Source organism: Tyto alba, unplaced genomic scaffold (genome assembly GCF_018691265.1).
Source record: "Tyto alba isolate M040663 unplaced genomic scaffold, T.alba_DEE_v4.0 Super-Scaffold_11, whole genome shotgun sequence".
NCBI classification, from domain to species: Eukaryota; Metazoa; Chordata; class Aves; order Strigiformes; family Tytonidae; genus Tyto; species Tyto alba.
The window spans coordinates 6962710-6984700 of NW_024881273.1; the positions used below are offsets into that span (position 1 = coordinate 6962710).

Genomic DNA, 21991 nt, shown 5'->3' on the forward strand with positions numbered 1-21991 from the left:
TTCTGGCAGCACTGGGTTTATTGCACTGAAAATTCAAGCATGTGAAAATATTCCCTATTTTCAGGTTACTTTGTTCACGGTTTCGTTCAGGTCAGTATTCCTTCCTATAGAGGTTTGGAACTCAACATTCAGAAGGTGCTGGATGTTGCTGTTCTTAAGCCTTGTGAGAAGGACCAGCACAGTGGAAAGGAAGGGGGGAGGGAAGGGAGAAATGAAAGGGGAGGAGAGTCCATATCTGAAGAGAGACTCCAGAGTAGAGAAATTTTACTGACATCCATTCAGTTTCCAGCAGGGTCTCCTTCAAGAGCTTTTACTGAGATCCAAAGGCCCTTGCAATTCACAGAGGCATTTACATGCAACATTGCCCTCTGGGAGCTAAGGTATAACTGTACTCCTGGATAATAATAACAAAGAATACTACCAGACTCCTATTGAAATGTCAACCAGGCACTACTGTTGTAGAGAGTAACAAAGAGATGCTAATATAATTAATTATGAAGCCTCAGTACCCTCATTAACACATCTTTAGTGCCTAGATCTTTGAAAATCAGCTGTATAAAGTGACTGTCAGAGTTAATTCCTTATAAATTGCCTCCTGTCACATCCCAGCACTGCTGAAAGTTCTCTCAGGCCTCATTGAAGCTAAGAAATCTGGGGTTTCTTTTTAGTACTGATGCAGTTATACTGATGTTATTAAAGGTATAAGCTGTTGCATAAGCAGGAGTTTGTCCATCTAGAATAGAGGAAAATAAAAATGCCTTTAGTCAACCCAGCTTCCACAGTTGGTAGCATAAATAGGAAAAGTTTCAATCAATTAAATGGAAAACTAAGGACAAAGTAAAAACAGGAATGAAAGGTGTCACATAATTTGGCATCAAAATGTTTCTGGACCTTTTTTTAAATTTGAGGATTGCAGCCAGTTTATAGCTCTCCCTCCTCTTACTGCCTTTACAACAGCATTTCAGCTCCAGGCCTCATTCCAGTGCATCCTCCCTCCCTACCACTCCTGCTTACAAATATACATTTCAATACACTTAGGCTACATGGAGTTCCAAAACCAGCATGTAATTGGTGCAATTGTCTTCTACACTTCTCCACAGAGAGCCACATTCATGCCTTCTTAAGCCCTGTTTTGTCATGTTTTCACTCTTTTTTTTTTTGTTGTTGTTAGACTGTCATCAGTACTTGTGTTGTGAACCCTACATATACACTAAAGAAAAAAGTTACACAGACTGACTATATTGGTGGCTCATTCTGTTATTTCTGATTGCCAGACTACTTTCCTGTCACTCTCCTTAAAGATAAAGGTGCCATCTTACAGAGGCAATAAAAAGAAAGTGATCATTACAAATCACTTGGCATTTTCTGCAGCAGTCGAAACACTCACACTGACATACCCAATTTGTCTATACAAGATATTCTGCTTCCCTTAATCTGTCATGTGCTTTTGAGAAGATGATAATCTTTCTGCAGTGCCTAACTTTGTAAATCTGTGTGTGTTTGTATAATATGCTCCAGGATCCTTTGGGATCCTTGTTATACTTGGGCTAGCAGACCAATCAAAACGGGATATTTTGATTTGCCATTTCAGAAGTGGCTTTCACACTAAGTATAAGGTGATTTTGCTGGTCTAGCTAAACTGGCAATAGGCAAACTCTCTAATTGGAGGTAAAATTTGTATCAATAAAAGGAGTCCTTGCAAATCTGTCTTTCCTACTGTATTAGTTAACATCATGGTAGGAACATTATTTTATTCTCCGCTCTTAAATTACATATCCGTACCCCATTAAAGCTATGATGTATTTATTGATCGTTCAGTGTTCATAGAAATAATATATAAGAAATTAAAGTAGCATGCTTGAAATTAAATAAATATACAGATTTCTGAAGAGCGATCAATAACTGTCATGCAAATTCTGCTTGCTTTACATAAGCACAAATCTGATGGTACTGAGTAGAATATAACTACTTATTTCTGAATGTCCTTTTTTGAAACAACACTTCTGCAAAGGATAGCCAGTTCTATTCAGATGAGTAATACCTGTCCACAATGCTTTCTGACGTAGCCAGCTGCTTTATATGCATCAATTAAAATTCCAACAACTGTTTGAGATACTATAGACATAATATGAGTTGATGAAGTGATGTACAGAACAGGTAAATAAGTTTTACTCATGCATGGTTACTGATTATGGGATTAATTTAAGGGATCTCAGCATTTTCTTCCATGTTGCTAGTGCTGCAAAGGGTCAGCTACCTTTTAAGAATGGCATGCCAGATTGTACTTTTATTTCTGAGATTAGATGGTGGGCATGCTGGTACAAACTCAGCGGGAACTAGAGGCTGGTGAGTCTAAAAGGAGAGAGACCCTGCCAGTCAACTTGTTGACAGTATCAAGCCCCTGTCCAAGGCAGAGGCTCCCAGCTGCCACCCGGTTTGGAGCACCGTGACAGCCAGGAATTGGGATCCTGAGCCTTTCACAGCTGCCTCTTTCGATATGCCATGGCTCTTGGCCCTGTGCCAGCCCTTGCTTGCCATGTAAAACCCACCGGCATGGTGTCTCTGCGCCCCTGTGGTGGTAGCTTGCTGACACCTGCCACAAAGCAAGCTTTCCCTGTGCTCCTGCCCGTTTTGGTTACAATTGACTAAAATCTTTGTCTTATTATTGATGTTGGAATAAATATGGGATAGGCACTACCTATACAGTGCAAGAAATCACACCCATAATATTTAATAAGGATCCCTGAACTCTAACTCTACAAAGCATAACAGATCTATGATTTCAATGGAGATAGATTCTTTTTATAATGTATCATGTCTCTAGGCGTAACAGAACTTCAGAAATGAGGCAACATGTTTTCTGCCTAAATTGAAAGTATGGTTTTCAAAACAAAAATAGCACAGTATCTGCATGGACATTTGGGAAGGGGGAGCAGGGAGAAGGTCAGGAATTGGAGAAAATTAACAAACCTTTTATGAATGGCACTGGAGAAGAAATAGCTGGAGGATTCACACAGCTTGAGGTAACAAACTGAGTCCATGCAACCCTCATGAAGCTACTGAGCATCTGTTTGGTTACAGGGACACAGTTCTCAACACTGAACAGTTGTGGTGGCCTTTCTTTCCTTCAGGTTTAGTGAATGTGTGAATACCTGATGTTTTAAAATCACAAAACTCTAACAAAAATAAATAAGATTTGTGTATATTAGCAATGCATCCACAAAATATGTATCAGATATGGCTGAAACACTGCTCTGCAATTTAGGAACTTTGGTCCTGTTCTTTCTGACAAATTCCCAGCATGACTTGGCAAGTCATCTAACCCTTAAACCTGAAAGTTTCCCTGTCAAAAAATGGCACCAGCTATTCTCTAACTTGCAGAGCTTTGGCAAGGGTAAAATAAATGCTCATGGTATATTCCGAATATGAGATGAGGAGCATCACAGGTAACACTGCAGCTAAACAGACTTCAGTCAGCTCATTACTTCTTGGTCTTGCATTTGAACTCCAAAATCACCACCTGCAGTAGTGCAATAGGGTGCTGCTGTTCCTAGAAACTTTCAGGAATTAGATATACCAGACAATTGGTAAAACGAAAGAGGTGTCCTTTTAAACAAGGCTGCAGATATAAGGGGCTTTCCAGTAATTTACCTTTTGGGTAGTATCTCAGTTATTTTTCTGTATAGATATTTCCATTTAATGCGAACCTCTGAGCCTCAGTGAGACTAACTTCTAGATCAGAAGAAAAACCACCTTACTCTAAAGCAAATGACAGTGAAGAACTTATTCAGAGCTAAACAGTATGGCAGTAACTGATCAGGTATTGCCTGAACCCAAGTAACAAGCACAAAATGTCAGCATAAAGCCAGTCCAAACTCTATACTGCCTACTTGGGTTAATTCAAAGGCAATCCATTTAAGCACCCAGGCCTTATCCAAACCAAATTTGTCATGCTGCAGCCGTACCGTCATGCACAGGTTTGAAATGAACAATGAGGGAAACAGAATTAGATCTTGCTGGTTATACTAGTTGGGGAGACAAGTAGGTTCTGGAGTGGCAATTATTTGCTACAAACCCTTTTTATTGCTTGAAGAGTTTTCTCTGTTTACTGTGTTTTCTTTTTTAACAAATTAAAATATGTAAAAAGTTCTGTTTTGCTGAACAGAACTGTCAGTCAGTGAAGGGCAATGTCTTTGATCCCATTTCAAGCCCCTCACTGCCAAGCTAAGCCCCAAGAGCCCTCTCATAGCCGGATACTCCATTCTTGTTTGAACTATATGTATTGTTTTCTTCATCCTTGCTTGCATCTGTTTGGGGCAGAGGGAATGGAGGGGAAGGTGTAAAAGGGGAAGTCTCAGTTATATCTCTATTTTTGGGTAGAGACTGCTGTTTTGGCTGTCTGGAGCCTCAACAGAACTCAGTTGTTCATTTATCACAAATAGAGGGCAGCTATTGCACCCACTAGTGGGTGAATTTTTACTGAGATGTAGCTTAGAATATTTGTTTTTCTCCGTGTCATAGAAATCATACCTCCGGTGTGCATGGTTATTACTGTATCTTATTATTTTTTCTGATACTTTCTCTCCCAATGCTTCTTCCCACACTGCTTTCTCTCTAGTCCAGTCTTTTCTTGTTCTTGTTTTCTGATGATGATTTGCTCCATTATGTGAAAGTGAAAACTTACTTTGTCTCATGAAACACAAAGAAGAAAAAGCACAGATCAGCACTACAGTAATAATAGCCACTTTAGACAGACTTACTAGCCTCAGGTTAGTAACAACTCTCCCCCAATTATCCCTGATTTTACCTTATTTCCAATGTGGTGTTACTATGTCAAAACAAAAAAAATCTATGTATCTGATACTGCTATGCCAGAAAGAAAAAGCAAGATTTATTGAAATACTGTTGATATAGCGAAACCCCAGCAAAACAGAGATATGGGAATAAAGAAGGATTAAACTGCAATTACTTAGAACAGTCATCTTCTGGAGCCGTTTGCTCCTTTCTCATCCTCAGGGAAGAAAATGTCCAGGCATGCACCATGTTACAGGGAACATGTACTACATTTGCAGTAACTTTGCATATTACCTGCTGGAAAATTCATTGATTTCTTTTTCGTCTGTTTCACGTATTCAAATTTCAGTTTTCTTATCTCACTTTGCCATCTCAAAACACACAAACTTTTCTCCTTAAATTCCCTCTGACAAGTTATTTAAAGTTTTTAAATTGCAGTTTGCACTTAGCATTTTTATTATGATTCAGATGGTATATAAATTCATGCTTGTAATATTTACTCTACTACCAAACAGTAATATTCCTTGGCAGTTCTAATCATACCAATTAAAGATAATTTAGTGATGACTTAAAATGGTCTATTTATAGATGATAAATCTTAAACATTAAGAACCTCTTAAAAAAAAACACTCTGCTATTGGGTTCAAATATTCAAATATTTAGTATCAGTTATTCAACACAAAGTAAATCGAGATTAAAGAGGTTCCCTTACTTCCTATAATTAACTATTTGCAGCAGAAAAACTCCTCCAACAATTCTTGCGTTATGTACTTTTAATAGGGTTGGTGAATTTGAATAGAAAACATATTTCACTCATTAAGAGACAGAGTATCATGTCACTGTTTTGCATCTTCGAGCTGATCTCTTAAAAAAACAAGCATTTCTTAGTAAGCGCTGTACTAGGATTTCACCAATAATAGCAGTAGAGCACTGTTTTATGATATAGCAGTCAAGTTCTTAAACGAATACACTGAGACAGACCATCAAGTATTTTCTACAGAGAAGGAACTGGAATCCTGCTGGGACAAAACCAAATACATTGTTTCCAATATTCATGTGTCTTTTAAAGCTGCTTTGTAAATGGATGTTTAAAACAAGGTGGAAACAGAAAGTTGAATGATGGTGAAGTAATCTCAAACCCATGGCCACAGACACAGGGTTGAAAAATCTAGAGTTGTAGAGCTGTGGCTTTTGAGATGTTTCACTTGTATTAAAATTGGTAGAAAAGGACAGCAGAGTATAGTTTGTCATTAAGTATTGTAAGTCACATCCTGATATTCGACCTGATAAAAAATAAGCCATACCACAAAAATGGACATTAAAAAATACCCTTCTTGGTCAATACAATGGTCCATCTAGTCCATTTTTCACTGCTTTATGGCAGTGACCAAGAGTGAGGTGCCAGGGGCCAGCCTACAAGAGAAATGGACTATGAAAGTTGTCAGACTCACATCCCGGCACTGAAAAGCCGCTTCCTGGTGCCATCGTTGGAGCTTCCACACATACCAGCTACCTCCTGCTGCAGGAGATGCTGAACTTGAATTCTAGAAATTCAGATTAACTCCAGTGCTAATCAGAGAGACACTACAGGGCTAAAAGGACCATTGGGCCAACCCAAGAATGCATTTATGTTCTTAGCTGTACTGTGGAGTACCATGAAGGTCCACACAAACCAGGGGAAGAATCACAGCAGATACACCGTACAGGATTTGAAATCTGGTGGCTTCGGTTCCATTGGGACTTTTTTCCTTACTTTTGAAGGAGGTGCCACTTAACCTCTTTCTGCTTCAATTTCACTACCTGCAAAATGGCTGTAACAGTTCTTTATCATGAGTTTTAGGGAATCTTACTTCACTATTATTTGTGAAGTACTTGAAATTCCTCGGAAGAACCACTGCACCCAGCTCTGAGATATATGGATTCACATGTGCTAAAGTGGCTACTCTGTATCCTGGAATCTTGATTTTTTACATACAGGCCAAGCTCCCTCCCAGCAACAGCAGGAATAACTCCGCTGAAGTTAGCGCATCTGTGCCTGCTTATGCCAGAGCTAAATTTAGCCTGTGCATTCATCATTAAGTTGTTCCAATGGAGTTACAATTAGAAAAAAACCTATAAGCCCTGTCATACCTGTTAGAAATAATTACTTAAGAAAGCTGTGACACATGTAAATGTTTCTGCAGATGACGGTTGCCCAGCTGTACCCACACCACGGGGCAGACTGTGCACTGGGGTAACTACAGCTCTCCAGTGCTACTGGGAGGAGAGCTGCTCAGCTCCGCCAACCCAGCTGGCGTGCAGTGAGCTGGGAACGAGGTTAAATAGTAATTCACCCACACTCCAAATTACCGTAATTCCCTCATCAAAAGCCAACAAACGTAAAAAGCAAGGAACCCAGAATGCACACCGGGTTTTACACGCGGATTTGAAGTTGACTCCCCTACCCCGCTTTTCTCGGCAAGCTGTACGCTAACCAAAGCGTTGTTCTTAACACCCCGTTTCTGGCATTACTAATATTTCCTCCTCCGGAGGGCGGGGGGCTCCGGAGCGGAGCCCCCGCCGTTTCCGAGCTGGCCCAGGGTATCCGTCAGCGGCATCGCGGGAGGGATGCCCGCGGCTCCGGAACGGCCACGGGAGACACAACTTCTACCGCTGAGCGCTGCAGGCATTTTGCGCCGCCCGCGGACGAATATCAGATTTCCCCTCAAACATCGTTTGCCTCACGATGCGTCGCGCCGCGGCCCGGCCCTCCCCTGCCCTTCGCCCCGCGGCTCCCGCCGCAGCTGCCCCCAACCCGCGCTCGGCTTTGTCGCCCCCTCTCCCTCCACCACGCCGGCGCCATCTTAACTCCTGGCAACCGCTGCCGGTGGGGCCACTCGTTCCCGTGGCGCCACCAGCCGAGGCCCGGCGGGGGAAGAGAAGCCCCCGCCCCACCTACGGCGGTAACAAAGGTGCCGGCCGAGGCACACGCCGGCGCCGGGCCCAGCCCCTGTCGCTCTCCTACACGGAGCCGCCGCCCTCCCAGCACGAACCCTCCCTGCCCTTCCCCAACATGGCGCCCGCCCGGGTCACTTTACCGCCCTCAGGCCGACGACCCCGTCGCTTGGGGTGACGTCACCGCGCGGCGCCTCGCCCGTTTCCATGGGAACCGGCGGAGCGGGCCGGGGCAGCCGGCGGGGTTGCGGTCCCGCCCGCCGCCATGTTCGCGGACAGGTCGGCGCCCGGCGCCGCTGTGGAGTCGCTGTGGAGGAGCGCCCGGAGCGCGCGGTGCGAGGTGGTGAGGGACTCCGGTCGGCCTCGCCCCGCGTTCTTATACCGGCCGGGAGGGGCCGGGCCGGAGGCGGCTGCCAGAGCCGCGGCGGCCTGCACCTTCCCTCCCCCCGCGCCTGCTGAGGGGGCGGCCCTGCCCCGACTTGGCCCCGCCGTGCCCGTCGGTGAACCCCCCGCGGGCCCCGCTGCTCAAGCTCGGCCCGGGACGGAGACCTTCCCTGCGGGGCGTTTTGGATCCCCGCTGGTGCCCGGGGCAGAGACGGTGTCTGCCTGTTGGTTCGGCCCCTTTGCAGCGTTCTGCTAATTTAGGCCTTTATACAAATTGGCACGTGCAGCTGCCACAAAGCTAGTAGTTTAAGAACTGATAATACTGCGCTTGGCATCGTGTTTGGTGTCTGCTATTCCCTCTGGAGGCTCGCTGCCTTTTTGCTTTCTCTCATCCTTCCCGGTCCATGATGTGGAGCACAGGGCCTGAACTGGCCTGGTGTTCAGGCATCTCTGTCTCCTGTCAGATCATGTGAAGGTCACAAATACATCACCGACACCCAGACAGTTACAGAGGCACCCTGCTTTTAACCATGAACCAGAGATGAGAAAATGTGCTTGAATGTCCCTGTGCAATGCCAGAAAGAGGAAGATGCTTTGAATGTTGTATGCAGCAGTCTTTTTTTTCTGTTTGGTTTATAGACTATATGTATTCTTTTACTAGAAAAGTTGCCAGACGGGGAAAATTTCAACAGTAGAAACTGCAGCTCAATCTCATACGAGCCAAGATGCCAGTGTGCAGACGGATCAAAGTAGAGATGCTGTCCAAGTCTTGCAGCCAGAAGTCCAAGTAGATTACGCTAGCCTTCTATCATTCCTTCGGAGAGTGGAGGATGCTGTTATCAAAGAGCTAAATAAAAACTGGAAAAGCCATGCCTTTGATGGCTTTGAAGTGAACTGGACAGATCAGAGTGAAACAGTAAGTTGACAGAATTCAGCTCCTTGTCATTACCAAAGCAGAGCTGGCTGCAGTGGCTCTAACTCGTTAGTTCTGTTTCTTACTGCTGTGATTGTTCTTGTCAGATTCTAATAATTAGGCATTGCTAGTTGTTTCTTTTCTCCAGCTTTTTCCCTTGCTTGTGGCCTGGCCTTGCTTGGTAAAACTTCCTGCTAGTGACTGTGTTGCAGCAGCTTTGTGAGAAGGAAGCCTGCAGCTGGTGTGGGTTTATCTTCAGCTCCCAGTAGCCCCTTCAGAGCGTGCCAGCCTAGCAGGTATCTAGGAGCAGTGATTTGGCAGCTCTTCCTACTTAGATTGTATTTGTTTAGTGTACTGTACTCAAGAGTGGAAGCAATTTGTCTCAGTCAGTACATGTTGGTACATGTTTTCAAACCATTGCTTGTGAAGCTTGAGTGGGTGCTAGACTCATACCTGTGGGGCTGTTGCAGATCCTTATGGTGCAGCCGTCCAGAGTTGTCATGCAGCCCCTGAAGTGTGCAGCCTGTGAGAGGTACTTATGAGGCAACAGTTGGTTTGGTAGGGCCATGTGTTGTGGGTTTTTTTGCCAATAGGAATTAAACAACTTTTTCACATATATCTATGTTCTGCTTGGTCAGACGGGAAGCCAACGCTGTAACCATACGATCACATGCAGGGGCGTGCACAGATCTCATTTCTCTGTGTTTGGAGGTTATTGCTTCAAGTGCTTGAATTTGATCTCTTCCAGGTGTTGTGTTTGCATACATTGTCATACCCAGAGGCTCGGGATCAAAACCTACAGGTTACCAGTGTCTCATGGAATGCAACAGGATCCGTTGTTGCATGTTCATATGGCCGGTGAGTGTCTGCATGGATCGAGAGTGCAGCTGAGGCTGATGTGACTCTCGGGCTGACCTGAGTTTTAGATATGCTCGCTTTCTCTGCAGTAATAAATTAGGCATATATATACACCTTATGCAAGTTAAATAATTCATATTTAAAGAAACAAAATCTCAGAAATAAAATCATGGCTTTTATTGCTTCTACCTTCCACCCAGCCCCAAAAATGGATACACGTACTCTTACTGATTTGTTTCTAGATAGATTCTGTTAGGAAAGAAAATGTAAAGAGCAGATGCGCTTGCAAATACATGTAGGTGAGGTTTGGAAGTCTGTGCTTATCTTCATTGAAGATCATGTTGTTTTAATGTGGTCTCTTAGCACCCCAGATGAACCTGGCACCCATTCACGCGTGCGCCTGGTGCCACAGACATGTGCTAACAAACACTTTGGGATTTCTGAAATGAGGGTTGGACAAAACATTCATCTAATTCAGTGCATGTCTGTAGCAGCCTCTCCTTCCTGTGCCTTACTGCTGCCCTTCCTCCTTTTCTGTTCTGCTACCATTTCCTTAGATTAAAAGCCCCATCAAAAAGGGTGTCGAGTGAATGTGTAGGAAAGAGTAAAACAGGGCAAACCTGTATGCTAGTTGCTCCTTCTGCTCGCCCAGTCTGCAGCTATTTTCAGATTAGAATGTGGTTTCCATGTCTGTGGTTACCCTCAGTAGAATTCCCTCCCATGAACTTACACAGTCTCTGTGACTGTGCAAACTTTTAGCATCTACAGCATCCTTTAGTAAGGAGTTTCAGAGATCAGCTACCCCTTGGATGAAAAATTACTTCTTTTATTTGATCATACCTCATCCAAGAAAATAATTAAGGGCATCAAATAAAGGCAGTAGAAGTGAGGCTCAGAGTCATTGCTTCCTGTCCTGACCACTGACTGCTCTGTAGATCTCTGTCCTCCACATCGTCTCCTTGTAGCAAGATGGGATATCACATTGGACAGTGTGGCGCTAGTCACAGAATACATGTAACGTTTTGGTAAGCGTGTGATGAATGAAACAGAAATAACAAAGGAAGTAGAGTGGTGAGTATCTGTTAGCATCCCAGAGGAATAATTCATGATCTGCTTGTTGGAGGCAGGTATGATGGGCATAGGACTGGACTGAAATCTCCTGAGCTGGGGTGCATGGCATGATTTGTGCAGGGTCATCAACACCATTTGGTGGTTGTGAAGAATGTTCTGTGTTCCTGTGGAGGCACCTGGACTTCAAATCATGCTGCTTATCTCAAGCCAAGCAAGACTGAGCAAGCCTTTTCAGCCCCTGTCAGTCCTCCAGGTATTCTCAGACCCTGGATCTTTGAGTGCTTGTTTAGAGGAAACATGGTTTGCACATCAGGAGCAATTTGATCTCTTTAGATTTTTCATTCCCAGATACTCACAGCAACTTGCTGTACGCGCCCTTTAGATGGTTCCCATTACTTGAACGGTTGATAGGTCTTGGAATAGTGAATCATATCTGAAATTTATTTGCTGGCACTTTGTAAGTAGACTGACACACACAGTATAGATAGCAGCCCGCAGGGAAGTTTCATCACCTCATGATCCCTTCACTTCAGTTTTCCTTCAAGCCACAAAGCAGCACGCTTAAGTGACCAGTGGAGCATACCAGTTCTGCTGGACTGGGATTCTCTGTGGAACAGACAAGATAAGATGTAGTTTTCTCTTCAGGTTGGACAGCGGGGACTGGAGCACAGACAAGTCCTACGTTTGTACCTGGAATCTGGACAGAAGAGGGTTGGATCCACAGCGCCCTGACCTAGTGGTGGATGTTCCCAGTTCTGTCATGTGCCTGGCTTTCCACCCCGCCCAGCCCTCACTGATAGCTGGTAGGTCGCTCTTACCTTAGATCCGAGTTGAAATGTACCCTCATTGCCTTCAGCTTGGATCATTATTTTTCTCTCTTTCAGCTCAGACTAAGATCTCTTGCAGAAGTAATGGCGTTGCAGCTCCTCAAACTGAGGAGCAAATGCTCACCGACATCCATAAGTGCACTGTTGCTTCTGAATTGGGATTTGTTGCATTTTCAGTGACATCTGCCTTTATATCATCTCCTCAGAGAGGACAGGAGGAAATTCAGCCCTGGGTGTATGTGGGAAGAGCGTACTTATTTCAGTACAGCTGTGTTCTCTTACAGCAGAGCTGGGCCCTGTATAGAGCCACCAGTCCTTTGAAGCTGGCGGGCCCATTTCCACCACAGCACATTCGTGCATTTGTTCTGAGCTATTAGATGGTTTATCTTTGTCCTTTCAGGTGGCCTTTTCAGTGGGGAGCTGGTGGTGTGGGACACCAGCAGAGCAGAAGACCCTGTGATCTGGAGGACGGGGATGACAGACGACACTCACACCGATCCAGTCTATCAGGTAACAGAACGTCTACAGCAGAGGCAGCTGGGGGAGGCGAGAGTTGCCATTGCTGTTCCATCCCTTATGCTCACCCTGTGAAAAATAACTTCTCCCTGTTCAGGATAAATGAAGAGGCAGCCCATTCCCATGCTGCAACTGTTTATTGATGCAGATGCAGCTAACAATACTTGTAGTGGTTTAAAAATGTAACAAATCCTTAGTTGGAAGCTTAACACTAGATGCTGCAAGTGTGTCCTGTAGTCTGACCTCCTAGTGGCGTTTGTCCTTGTGGGGTTCTGTGACTTGGGGCATTCTGTGTATTTTCTCACCTGAAAGTCAGGAAAATGCAGCTGTTTAGAGCGGGGTGAGAGTGCTATAAATACATCTCAAAAATGATTGCAGGTGAATTGCAGAAACTGCAATACAGCATTCAGCCCTGAGTACCTATGCATTTCTCTCCTAGCATCTCCCTCTGCGTGCCAGCTCCCAGCAGAAGCTGGTTTAGTACCAAGGTCACGGGCTGGCGCCTGGCGCTGCCCCCGTGTCGCCTCGGCGGGTCAGGGGAGCGCAGGCTGCCCCGTCTGACTGTCCCCCTCATGGGCTCGTGGCATTTGGAACAGGTTAACTGGTTACCTGACACCAAGCACAGAAGCCACTCCCGGCTGTTGAGTGCGTCCACGGATGGAAAGATCCTGGTGTGGAGGGAGGAGCGAGATGGTCGACTGGCCTTGACCGAAGGATTCGCCCTGGTGGCTCAGCAGATCCCTCGCAGCGCTCAGCTGAAGAAGGTGAGTTCAGCAGTTCAAAGAGGGCCGATGTGACAAAAACCCTCTCCACTCTGGAGCCCAAGGTGGCAGAGCTCACCTTTGACATGAGAAGGACCAGGAAAAGCCCATGTGGAACATACGCCCTAACCCTTGATCCCCATACTGCAATCGCTTCTTGGAAGACTGGCAACAGGCGAGGTTTTGCCATGCTCTAAAGAGAAGCTGCTGGCACAGAGAAGAGAACTTGCTTGTAATAATATTGATTCACATGAATCCCTTGTAGGAGGCTACTGCAGAGGGTACCGGTGGAGCAGTGCTACAAACTTTGTAGCTGGTGCAAGCTGTGCTGCTCTAACCCCGTGTAGCTTCCCTGCAGCCCCGGCCCTGACACCGCCCTTGTCTCTTTTTCTCCCAGTTCGCCCGGGGAGAGGCAGCCGTGGGTGTGACCTCGCTCTCTTTTTCACACTTCGACCCCTGCCTGTTCGTTGTCGGTGTGGAGGGCGGCTATTCCCTGAGGTGCTCCACCGCAGCAGCGGCGCCGGCTCTCCATCGCCCGGGCAGTTCCGTTCCCCTGAGGGCTCCAGCGGAGCTCGCCTTCTCCCCGCACGGTGGGCCGGTGTACTCCGTGAGCTGCTCACCCTTCCACAGGCGAGTGCTGGGAATTGACACCGCTGCTGCACGCTGGACACAATTACTGCCTGGCTCTAAACTTGCATTTTTCAAATAGCCCCCGGGGGTGCATGTGTAAAAGTTCCAAAAACGGGTCCCCTGGCATCGGGAACTTGATCGAGTAACTTCCCGTTGTAGGAGAAACAACATCCCTGGGCTCTGGTGACGCTGCCCACTCAAATGTGCTGCATGTGGGCACAACACGGACACAAAACAGCGTCTGCACTCAGCCAGGGTAGAACATTAGCACCTTCCTTAGATCATCCCAGACGTTAATACTGAAGATCAATTTAAAGACAGGGGGAGGAGCTGAACAAGTTATTTACTTCTCAGTGTTGAGCTGATCTGCCCATCAGAAATCTCACTTGCAGCTGCCTGAATTTAAATTGGAAGCTCCCCTCTCTGCTGCAGTTCACCCATGGCAGAGGCCCCAAGCCACGTTTCTGTGAAACATGCTGACAGCCCAGGTCTGCGTTTAATTTGCATGAGACAAACCCAGCTCTAACAATGCCCGGCTCTAGGTCAGCAGTTCTCAGGCATCCCTGGCCCACAACCCACCAGCAATACACGGGGTGGCCAACATGAGCCCTCATTAACCTTAATTGAGGGCAGGAACAAAGCTGCGTCTCCACCGACCACATCCCCGGGTCTGGCGTGGAAATCACTGCTTTAGGAAACAGGTTCAGACCTTTGCAAAGCAGCACTATTACCGAAGGTCACGCTCCTTTAGTCAATTTTGCTCTGTCTTTAGCAATAAAGCCAAACCAAGTTGTTTCTTGCTTCCTCCCTCCTCCAGGAACCTCTTTCTGAGCTGTGGGACTGACGGACAAGTTCACTTGCACTCCATGTTGCAGACACAACCCCTCATTTCTCTTCAGTTATCAAAGAAATACCTCTTCTGCGTACGCTGGTCTCCAGTTCGGCCACTGGTCTTTGCCGCTGCGTCTGGGGAAGGCAAGTAACTGCAGGGGCCTATTCTTAGACACAAAATGAAGATTGTGCTGGGTTTTAATTAGTACAAGTCAATTGTACTGATTAGCACTACCCATGAGCAGTGACCATAGTTTGTACCGTGTAATTAGTATAACGGAGTCATTTCTAATTCTAGCAAGACAACTTCAGTCGGTTATTTTTCACTTCTGGCGATACCTTCTGGTGCCACAGCCATTCGCAGGGCTGCAACAGGGCAACATTACTGTAGCTAAAACTTATTTCTGGGTTCCTTGTTTTTGACATTTACTTCTAGAGCTAATGGTTTAAAACAAGAACTTTTTCCTTAGAAAACTGCTCAAAGATTTTTGAGTTAAGGAATGGAGACTTCACAGAACGTGGCAGGCTGGTTTCAGGTCTCTGATAGCTGCATAAATCTGTCCTGTCTTGCAGCTGTCACAGCCTAGACCCCATCAAAGGGGAGGGGAAGCAGGTTAAAAAGAACTTTTAAGTTCCAGACAAGTAGATACTCATCTGCTGTTGAATTCAAAGTCCGCTGCCATAAATGTTTCTGTTTCACAGGAGACGTGCACCTGTGTGACTTTGAGAAGAGCCCGCAGAAGCCTGCCCTTTCCCTAAAGCAGGCTGCGGGTGGATGCCCCGTGTACTGTTTAGAATTTAACATCAAGCAAACGCGGCTCTTGGCAGCCGGGGATGCTACCGGTGCAGTCAAAATCTGGCAGCTGAGTTCTGACTTCACCGAGCAGGGACCCAGGGAAATGAATCACCTGGAGCAGCTGGCAAGCGAGATCACGGACTAAGGCAGCGGCACAACGGGCTGCGGGAAGCTCGTCGCTACTCTGGCTCCAGGGAAAGTTGCTCACTCACCTCTTCCGCAGCGTTGGCCTGGAAAACACACGTAACTGACAGCTGGAGTTTCATCCACATAACAGTTAAATTTGCATTTTACCATTAAACACAAGATGATGTGGTTCGACCAGTAAACTTTTATTGAAGCACACTGCAATATGTTTGTTTTCCCTAACAGTTTTAAGCTAAGCAGTTTAAGGTTACATCATAAAGTAACATTGATTATTGTAGAGCACAAAGAGAGAGAGACACATGCAGAGCTACAGACAGCAAACGTGAGCATGTTCTTTGCATCTTTTGGTACTAGTGTTTCGGATCAATTCACGAAGAGTGAACGTGTAAATTCTATGTAGTCGTAGGCAGAAGGAAGTTCTCTGCCCTTGCCGTCCATGTAGGGCTTCATGTGAGAAATGCAGTAATCGGCTTGTTCCCGGGTCAGGTTCTGAAAGACAAAGCCAGGACGGAGGTGGAGCCGGGTGCTGGGAGGCTGCGGCCCTCCCTCCCCTTCCCAGGGGCTCATGGCAGCGGCCAGAGCAGCTGAACTACCCCAGCCTGGAAATGCTCTGGCTGTTGGCACTGGGTGTCTGAGGGCTGGAAGGTCTGACCTGAATCTTCCCACCAAAGAGGTGACAGAACAGGTACCCAAGACGAGGAAGCAGTGCAACCTCTATTTCTCTGCCAGCTGGCAGGATTCAGACAGGAAAAACTTGCTGTCTTGGCAGGGAGAAGATGTTCGTGCTGTCTAAGCTTAGGCTTAAGTTTCTCCTTCGAATTGGTGTCTGGAGAAACATCTCCCTCTAGTCTCCCAACCGACAAAAGGAACGCAGCAGTGTCTGAGGACAGACAGAGTGAAGGCCCTCCCCTCCCAGGCCTTGCAGTAGCCTTTGTTTTACTCAACCTGAGTAGTTCTTTGGCAGTTAAAGCTCTTCCGCCGCCTCTACAGAGCCAGGAAAGCAGCTGGGCAGGTAGGGCTGTTACCATCATTTCTGTGTTGGCCAGAGGCTGCCCTGGCAGGTTCAGAACCAACTCAACCACAGCGACACGAACCTCCAAACACTCGGTGCTGGTCTTTGTTAACAACCCGTGAACCAAAAGCCCCCGTCTGCCCCGCTGCTCCTGGGTGGGCCCCGACCAGCACTTACCTGGTAGAGCTCCTCCTTGGTCACGTAGGGCTTCCCCTCCGAGCTGAGGGCGCGGAAGGCGCTCTCGATCTCCTCACTGGATTTCACATTCTCTGTTTCCCTGCTGATCATGAACGCCATGTACTCCTGCAGCGAGACGTGTCCATCCCTGCCAGGGAAACACAGCGTGTGAACACTCCCTTAAGAGCCAGAGCACAGCGTTCCACACGCTCCTGAGAGGGGCTTTGGCTTTTCTGGGAGGAGTCAAAGTCTTAATACCGGAGAGCGTCAACACCAGGTCATTTCCTAAAGAGATTTTCTTCTTCATAAGTGTCAGTCTTACCTTCATAAAGCCTTTCACATGAATTGTTGTAAAAACAACCCTAACCTCTCCACAGCAGAAGTAAGCACAGCGGTCGCTCAGCCTGTGGGAGACCTTCCAGCCAACTCCCCAAAGGATACCGATACAATATTTTTCAATAGAAAAATAAAAGGTGCAGCCCACGTACCTATTGGGATCTACAGTGTCAAGAATAGACTCAAACTCCGGGTCTGGTTCTCCTTCCTCAACCATCGGCAGGTCATAGCCGAGAGAGCGCAAGCAAGACTTAAACTCCTGGTGATTAAGTCGTCCAGATTTGTCTTTGTCAAAGTGCCTAAAAACATAAGACCCCCATATTTTTAAGTGTCAGTTGTTGAGTATTGAAAGCCACACAGTGGGCTGAAAACTACAACAGATTAAATCAGCCCACTATTCTGGACAAACGAGCTTGACTCAATAAACAGTGCCTATCTGACATACATAAAGTGTAGGGACAAATTCTTTACTTTGCTTAAAAAGCAGCCGAAAAATGGTTGTATTTCCAGCAGGAATCCACTGGCACTCCCCGTTCCTACAGCACTGTGCCCGCAAGCGAGCGCGCCCAGGAGAGGCTCTCGCGCGGCCGTGGCTGCGCCCAGGCAGCAGCAGGTGGCTTGGGAGGCTCCTGCCATCTGGCAGAGATGGGAGCGGCTCAGCACAAACTTGGGCACACAACAAAGGAGCTACCCCAGATCGGGCAGGGAATCCTGTGAACAGGAGCCGTCCGCGTGCCAGAAATAGCTCACGAGCATTCCTCTGGCACGCGCTCCCTGGGACTCACTTGAACATCATGCTGAACTCCTTCAGGGCCTCCTCGGTGACTCCAGTCGTGTTTCTGGAAAGGAAGCAGCAAAGCTCATGAACAGTTCCTGAACTGCAGAACTCTGCTGGAGCCCACACGCCCCGAGCCAGCCTCTGCATCAGAAGGTGAGGACAAACGAGCAAACAATCCATTACATCACCACGGCTCAACAGAATAAATCAACTCCTCTAAGATCTCGTCATTGCTAACGGCCAACAGGAACCATTTCCAAAACTGCTAACTTCACCCCCCTGATGACGGCCAGGAGGTGGTGGGGATTCAGCATTCAGGAGCTCACTCCACCCCTCAGAGCACAGAGGGCGGACTGTGCAAGGTTTGTTTGCAGACACGGGCAGAAGTGTCTCCTGTCTCGCACCCCCCACGCTAGACGCGCTTTACACCGCACGCGGGCTTGGCCATACCGAGCCTGAATCTGCTGCTCCAGGTTGTGCTGCATTCTCATCCCCAGCTGGTCAAGCTGGTCCCACTGCTGCGCCAGCCCCACGGTGCTGTGCTCCGTGTATTTGTTGTCCAAGATAAGTGCCTCTTCCATGGCTGCTCCAAGGTCCTCAATCTTCTTCAGCTGGCTCCTCATAGCTCGGATCTCCTGGTGCTTGCGCTGTTAGGAGGGAGTGAAGAGGAGAAAAAATAAGGAGAGCAAACAAAACCCCTTCAAAAGTCAGAACACAGGCTGGCAGGGGAGGAAGGGTTATATTCTTCTTTGTACATATACAAATCCCAGTGTATTTATATATAATATATACATAGAGTATATATATGTAAAATAGTATTCAAAACAATGCTCCTCTTCATGCACACTGCTGGAAAACAGCAGGGCTTGCAAACCAGTTCCTGAGACAAAACACCCCCTCGTTAGGAAATGTGCTGAAAATACCGTATCCTCTCTGCCCCACCCCGCTCATTTAGAAAAAAGAACAAAAAGGAAAAATACATCAGTGTTGTGTAATGGCTTGTGATGTAAGTAGCCATCAGATATGTAAATAGGTAACCCCAAAGGTCTCGTCAGTACGCAAAATGTGTAAAATCAGTGCAGATTTCCCCATATGATTACACGCATTTCCCTTCCCACCCTGTGTTCCCAAGTCATCAGTTGGGAAAGGTGTTTCAGCAGTAGGTGAGCATTCCTTACTTTAGTAGCTTCCAACTGTGATTCCAGCGTTCCCGACTCCTCCACCATACAGGACCTAAACACAGAACCACAGTGAGGAAGAGCACCTACCCCATAAAAATGGCAGGTGGGGCTTGAAATTAACAGTCCTTCCTTGAAATTAAAGATCCTTACAGCAGTATTATTCTCCTGTAGATATTTAAACACTGGTTTTGTGTTTTGTTTATTCTGACTCATCCTCTTTCAGGCTGACACGTGTACATCTTGTTTGAGTCTTATTTCTTTATATAGTTAATTTCTAGCCCCATTTGAAAGGCAACACGATCAGCAGCCACACTTCATGCCAGATCCAAAGCACCCGCTTTACTGGATCTAATGAAATTAGAGACTCGGTGCAGTCCCACCCCACTCCACGGTGCCCAGCACACACACGCACACACAAACTACAGGTGATTCAAGTGGAGATGGGCTGGGTTTGCCCGTAAGGTACAGGAGCTCTACAGAGGTGTGTTACAGGGGGATAAAATAGGGGGGGAAAAAATGTTGAAAACTACTGGTTTGGTTTAAAAGTAATCTTAATAAAACCTCTGCGGAAAACTACAGACCTCTCCGACCCAGCAGAGGCTGGTGGACAGTTGCCTCTCCCGCCCCAGCTCTGCCATCCTGCGCCCAGAGAAGCCGAGGCACAGCCGCTCCCCTCCACGCTGAGCTTCCAGGCACCCGCAGCCCCCGCACCAGCATGCGGAGATCACCCCTGTGGCGATGGTTTCGCAAGACCTACCTCATCCGGATTAGCTACGGGAAGTCTCGGGATGCCGCTTCCCCCCCCCAAGACCCTAAGCAACCTTTAAGCAGCAGTGTTTAAGAACCTCTGTCCTTCCCACACGTACTGTGAGTGTTCGTAAAGAACGACCTGCGCACAGACAGCAAGTCTGGGTGCTGTGCTGGTGGGCTGTCCTCTCCTTTGACTCTTGGGCTGTTTAAGTCACTAAACCCAGGTTTTCATCCCCACTAAAGTCTATCCTCCTACATGCTTTTGAGCTTCTCAAGAAGCTTCTGAATCACTCTGTAGCAATGAAAATGCATCAAACATCTGGGTGTTTCTCACCACAGGGTTAAGGCTCAGATTCAGTGCACGCCCAAAGAGATAAAGCGCACGCCCAGAACCCTCAGCAGGAAGCTGGGAACCCGCCGTGGAAAGAGTCAACAGGAAAACAAACCTCCAAGCATCTCTAAGCCGTGAAAGTTAGTTGGAAGGAAAGCGAGCCTTGGAATTAAAGGGTGCATTTGAAAACCAAAGTGAGGTAAGAAAATAAGAGGAAAAAAACCTTCCAGATAGATCATCCCCAACTTCATACTGATAGACACGAATGACACGACGATATGCTATGCTAGTCAAAGAAAAGAAACCAAGTAAATTCCAAAAAGGAAGAAAGAGCGAGCAGAGGAAAGAACACACCCAAACACGGCCACTGCAGGGGAGCCACACTCCAAGCCAGCACCACCTTGCAGCAAACACAAGCAAGTACTTAATGAAAGAAAATTACTCAAATGCTGGTTACACATACACAAAAATAATGTTACTATTTTCATGTAAGTCACAAAAAAGTGAATCTCACAAAGAGACAAATTGCAGTTAACTCGTCTACAGATTCTTTAAAGGCATTCTTCTTCCTGAACTCCAAATTCTTCCTCCCCTCCCCAAAGAAAATCTCCTCCAGGCAGTGCTGGGTGCACACAAGCAGCTACAGCACACTGAAAAGCAAGGTATATGCGTGGCAACTTTTATCTCAAAACTTCGCTGAAGCTCTGCCGGCCCTCTTGCCAAGGAAGGCTAAGCACAGCCAATGCCTCTCTGAGCTAAATCTGGGGTTTTAATCTATTGATGCAGAATTAAGGTCAAACTGCCCGGCATATCAGCAGCCTTCTGTAATTTGTTCAACAAAAGAACTTGGCATAGTGATCTCGAACTCTGACCCTATGTCTTTCAGTAAATGGCCCCTTTCTGTTCTCTCGTTCTTGGATACCAGAACTAATCTACAACACCACTTTACAAAGGAGCAGAGAATTCAGCATCCGTTCCAGGAAAATCTGCTTGGTTCCATTAAACTGTACAACAAAAACGGGGCAAATTATTTTTATCTGGCAGAAACAACAGAACACAAGACACTGTGATCATTACAGAGCAAATAAGAAGCACAGTTATCTGCGAAGATTCCACCCTTTTATTATGAAAAGCCTTCTCTCTTAGAAGAGGGGCCCCTGCCGCCCCCCCAGCACGTTACACAGGGCTGACGCACGGGCCTCTGCACCGGGCCCATACACTGTTTGTTAGCATTTTACATTATGTCTCATTACAAAGCTTCCCTTGTGCTGCAGACTTTTAATGCGGAAGAAATTTAAATGGACAGACGCGCTGTCAGAGGGTTTGGCAGTCTGAAGACATTTAAAGATCTTGTTATTTCCTTTCCACTTCTTGAGAAATGACCAGCATGCGTCCTCATCAGAACTATTCCCAGGGACACAAAGCAGACTTAAACCAGCAGGCAGACTGTCTGCAAATGCAGCAAGTCCGGGGGCTCATGTTGGAAGGTTTTGTTTTCTCCTATCAGGGATATCATCTGTGGGGCCTGGTTATGCAGCAGATTAAAAAATGGGCAGTTCAAATTTGCGTACTACAGAGTTTTAAGATACATAATTTCACTAAAGCTTCTCCATAGGAATCTTCCCTCCTCCTTACCAAAACCAGACAACACTTTGGAGCTTTAATTGTTCTGAGAACAGTTATAATGGAAAAGTTTATTTCACTAAGCAAGTCTCTGAATGTTGGAAAACTAGGAAATGTCAGCTGTTTTCCAAAGGCAAACTCTTCTACGCTCTCCCATATCTCATCACATTAAGAGTCTTTTCCTGTGCAAGCCCTGAGAGAAAGCAAGAACAGAAGTTTCTTGGTATGCCAGTGGCTACCCATTACTGATTTCTTCTGCTTTTGACTAGGAAGTTGTTATGTTTCTACTGGTTTACACTTAATCTACTCCAAAATCTTGTCTCCTGTGTCTGCGCACCTCA

General features: G+C 46.5%; 2 protein-coding genes across 10 annotated transcripts in view; one reads left to right on the top strand and one right to left on the bottom strand.

The window, feature by feature from the left end:
* The first annotated feature begins 7878 nt into the window (after positions 1-7878).
* DYNC2I2 (dynein 2 intermediate chain 2) lies at positions 7879-15660 on the top strand. 3 transcript variants are annotated; one of them, XM_042786807.1, is made up of 9 exons: positions 7879-8061; positions 8774-9028; positions 9774-9883; positions 11600-11757; positions 12182-12291; positions 12894-13061; positions 13456-13688; positions 14506-14663; positions 15222-15660. In XM_042786807.1, the coding sequence occupies exons 1-9, from the start codon at positions 7936-7938 to the stop codon at positions 15458-15460; spliced, it is 1557 nt and encodes a 518-aa protein (XP_042642741.1). In that variant the 5' UTR covers positions 7879-7935; the 3' UTR covers positions 15461-15660. The 3 variants fall into 3 exon arrangements, with proteins under 3 accessions (XP_042642741.1, XP_042642742.1, XP_042642743.1); XM_042786808.1 differs by having other exon boundaries at positions 7906-8071; XM_042786809.1 differs by having other exon boundaries at positions 7906-8068.
* SPTAN1 (spectrin alpha, non-erythrocytic 1) overlaps positions 15627-21991 on the bottom strand; it is a 52705-nt gene continuing 46340 nt past the window's right edge. For all 7 annotated transcript variants that reach the window (XM_042786804.1, XM_033012035.2, XM_042786806.1 and 4 more), the window contains 6 exons: positions 18944-18998; positions 18216-18412; positions 17773-17826; positions 17140-17286; positions 16652-16799; positions 15627-15951 (listed from right to left, as the gene is read on the bottom strand). In XM_042786804.1, the coding sequence (XP_042642738.1) occupies positions 15826-15951; positions 16652-16799; positions 17140-17286; positions 17773-17826; positions 18216-18412; positions 18944-18998 (727 nt within the window). In that variant the 3' untranslated portion in view covers positions 15627-15825. The remainder of the gene's footprint in view (positions 15952-16651; positions 16800-17139; positions 17287-17772; positions 17827-18215; positions 18413-18943; positions 18999-21991) is intronic.

Excerpts from the sequence above, each read along its gene's own strand:
- DYNC2I2 (XM_042786807.1), top strand. The coding sequence starts at position 7,936 with ATGGGAACCGGCGGAGCGGGCCGGGGCAGCCGGCGGGGTTGCGGTCCC. Across the intron at positions 9,884-11,599 it reads GTTGCATGTTCATATGGCCG|GTTGGACAGCGGGGACTGGA; the intron begins GTGAGTGTCTGC and ends TTTTCTCTTCAG. Across the intron at positions 13,062-13,455 it reads GCAGCGCTCAGCTGAAGAAG|TTCGCCCGGGGAGAGGCAGC; the intron begins GTGAGTTCAGCA and ends TTTTTCTCCCAG.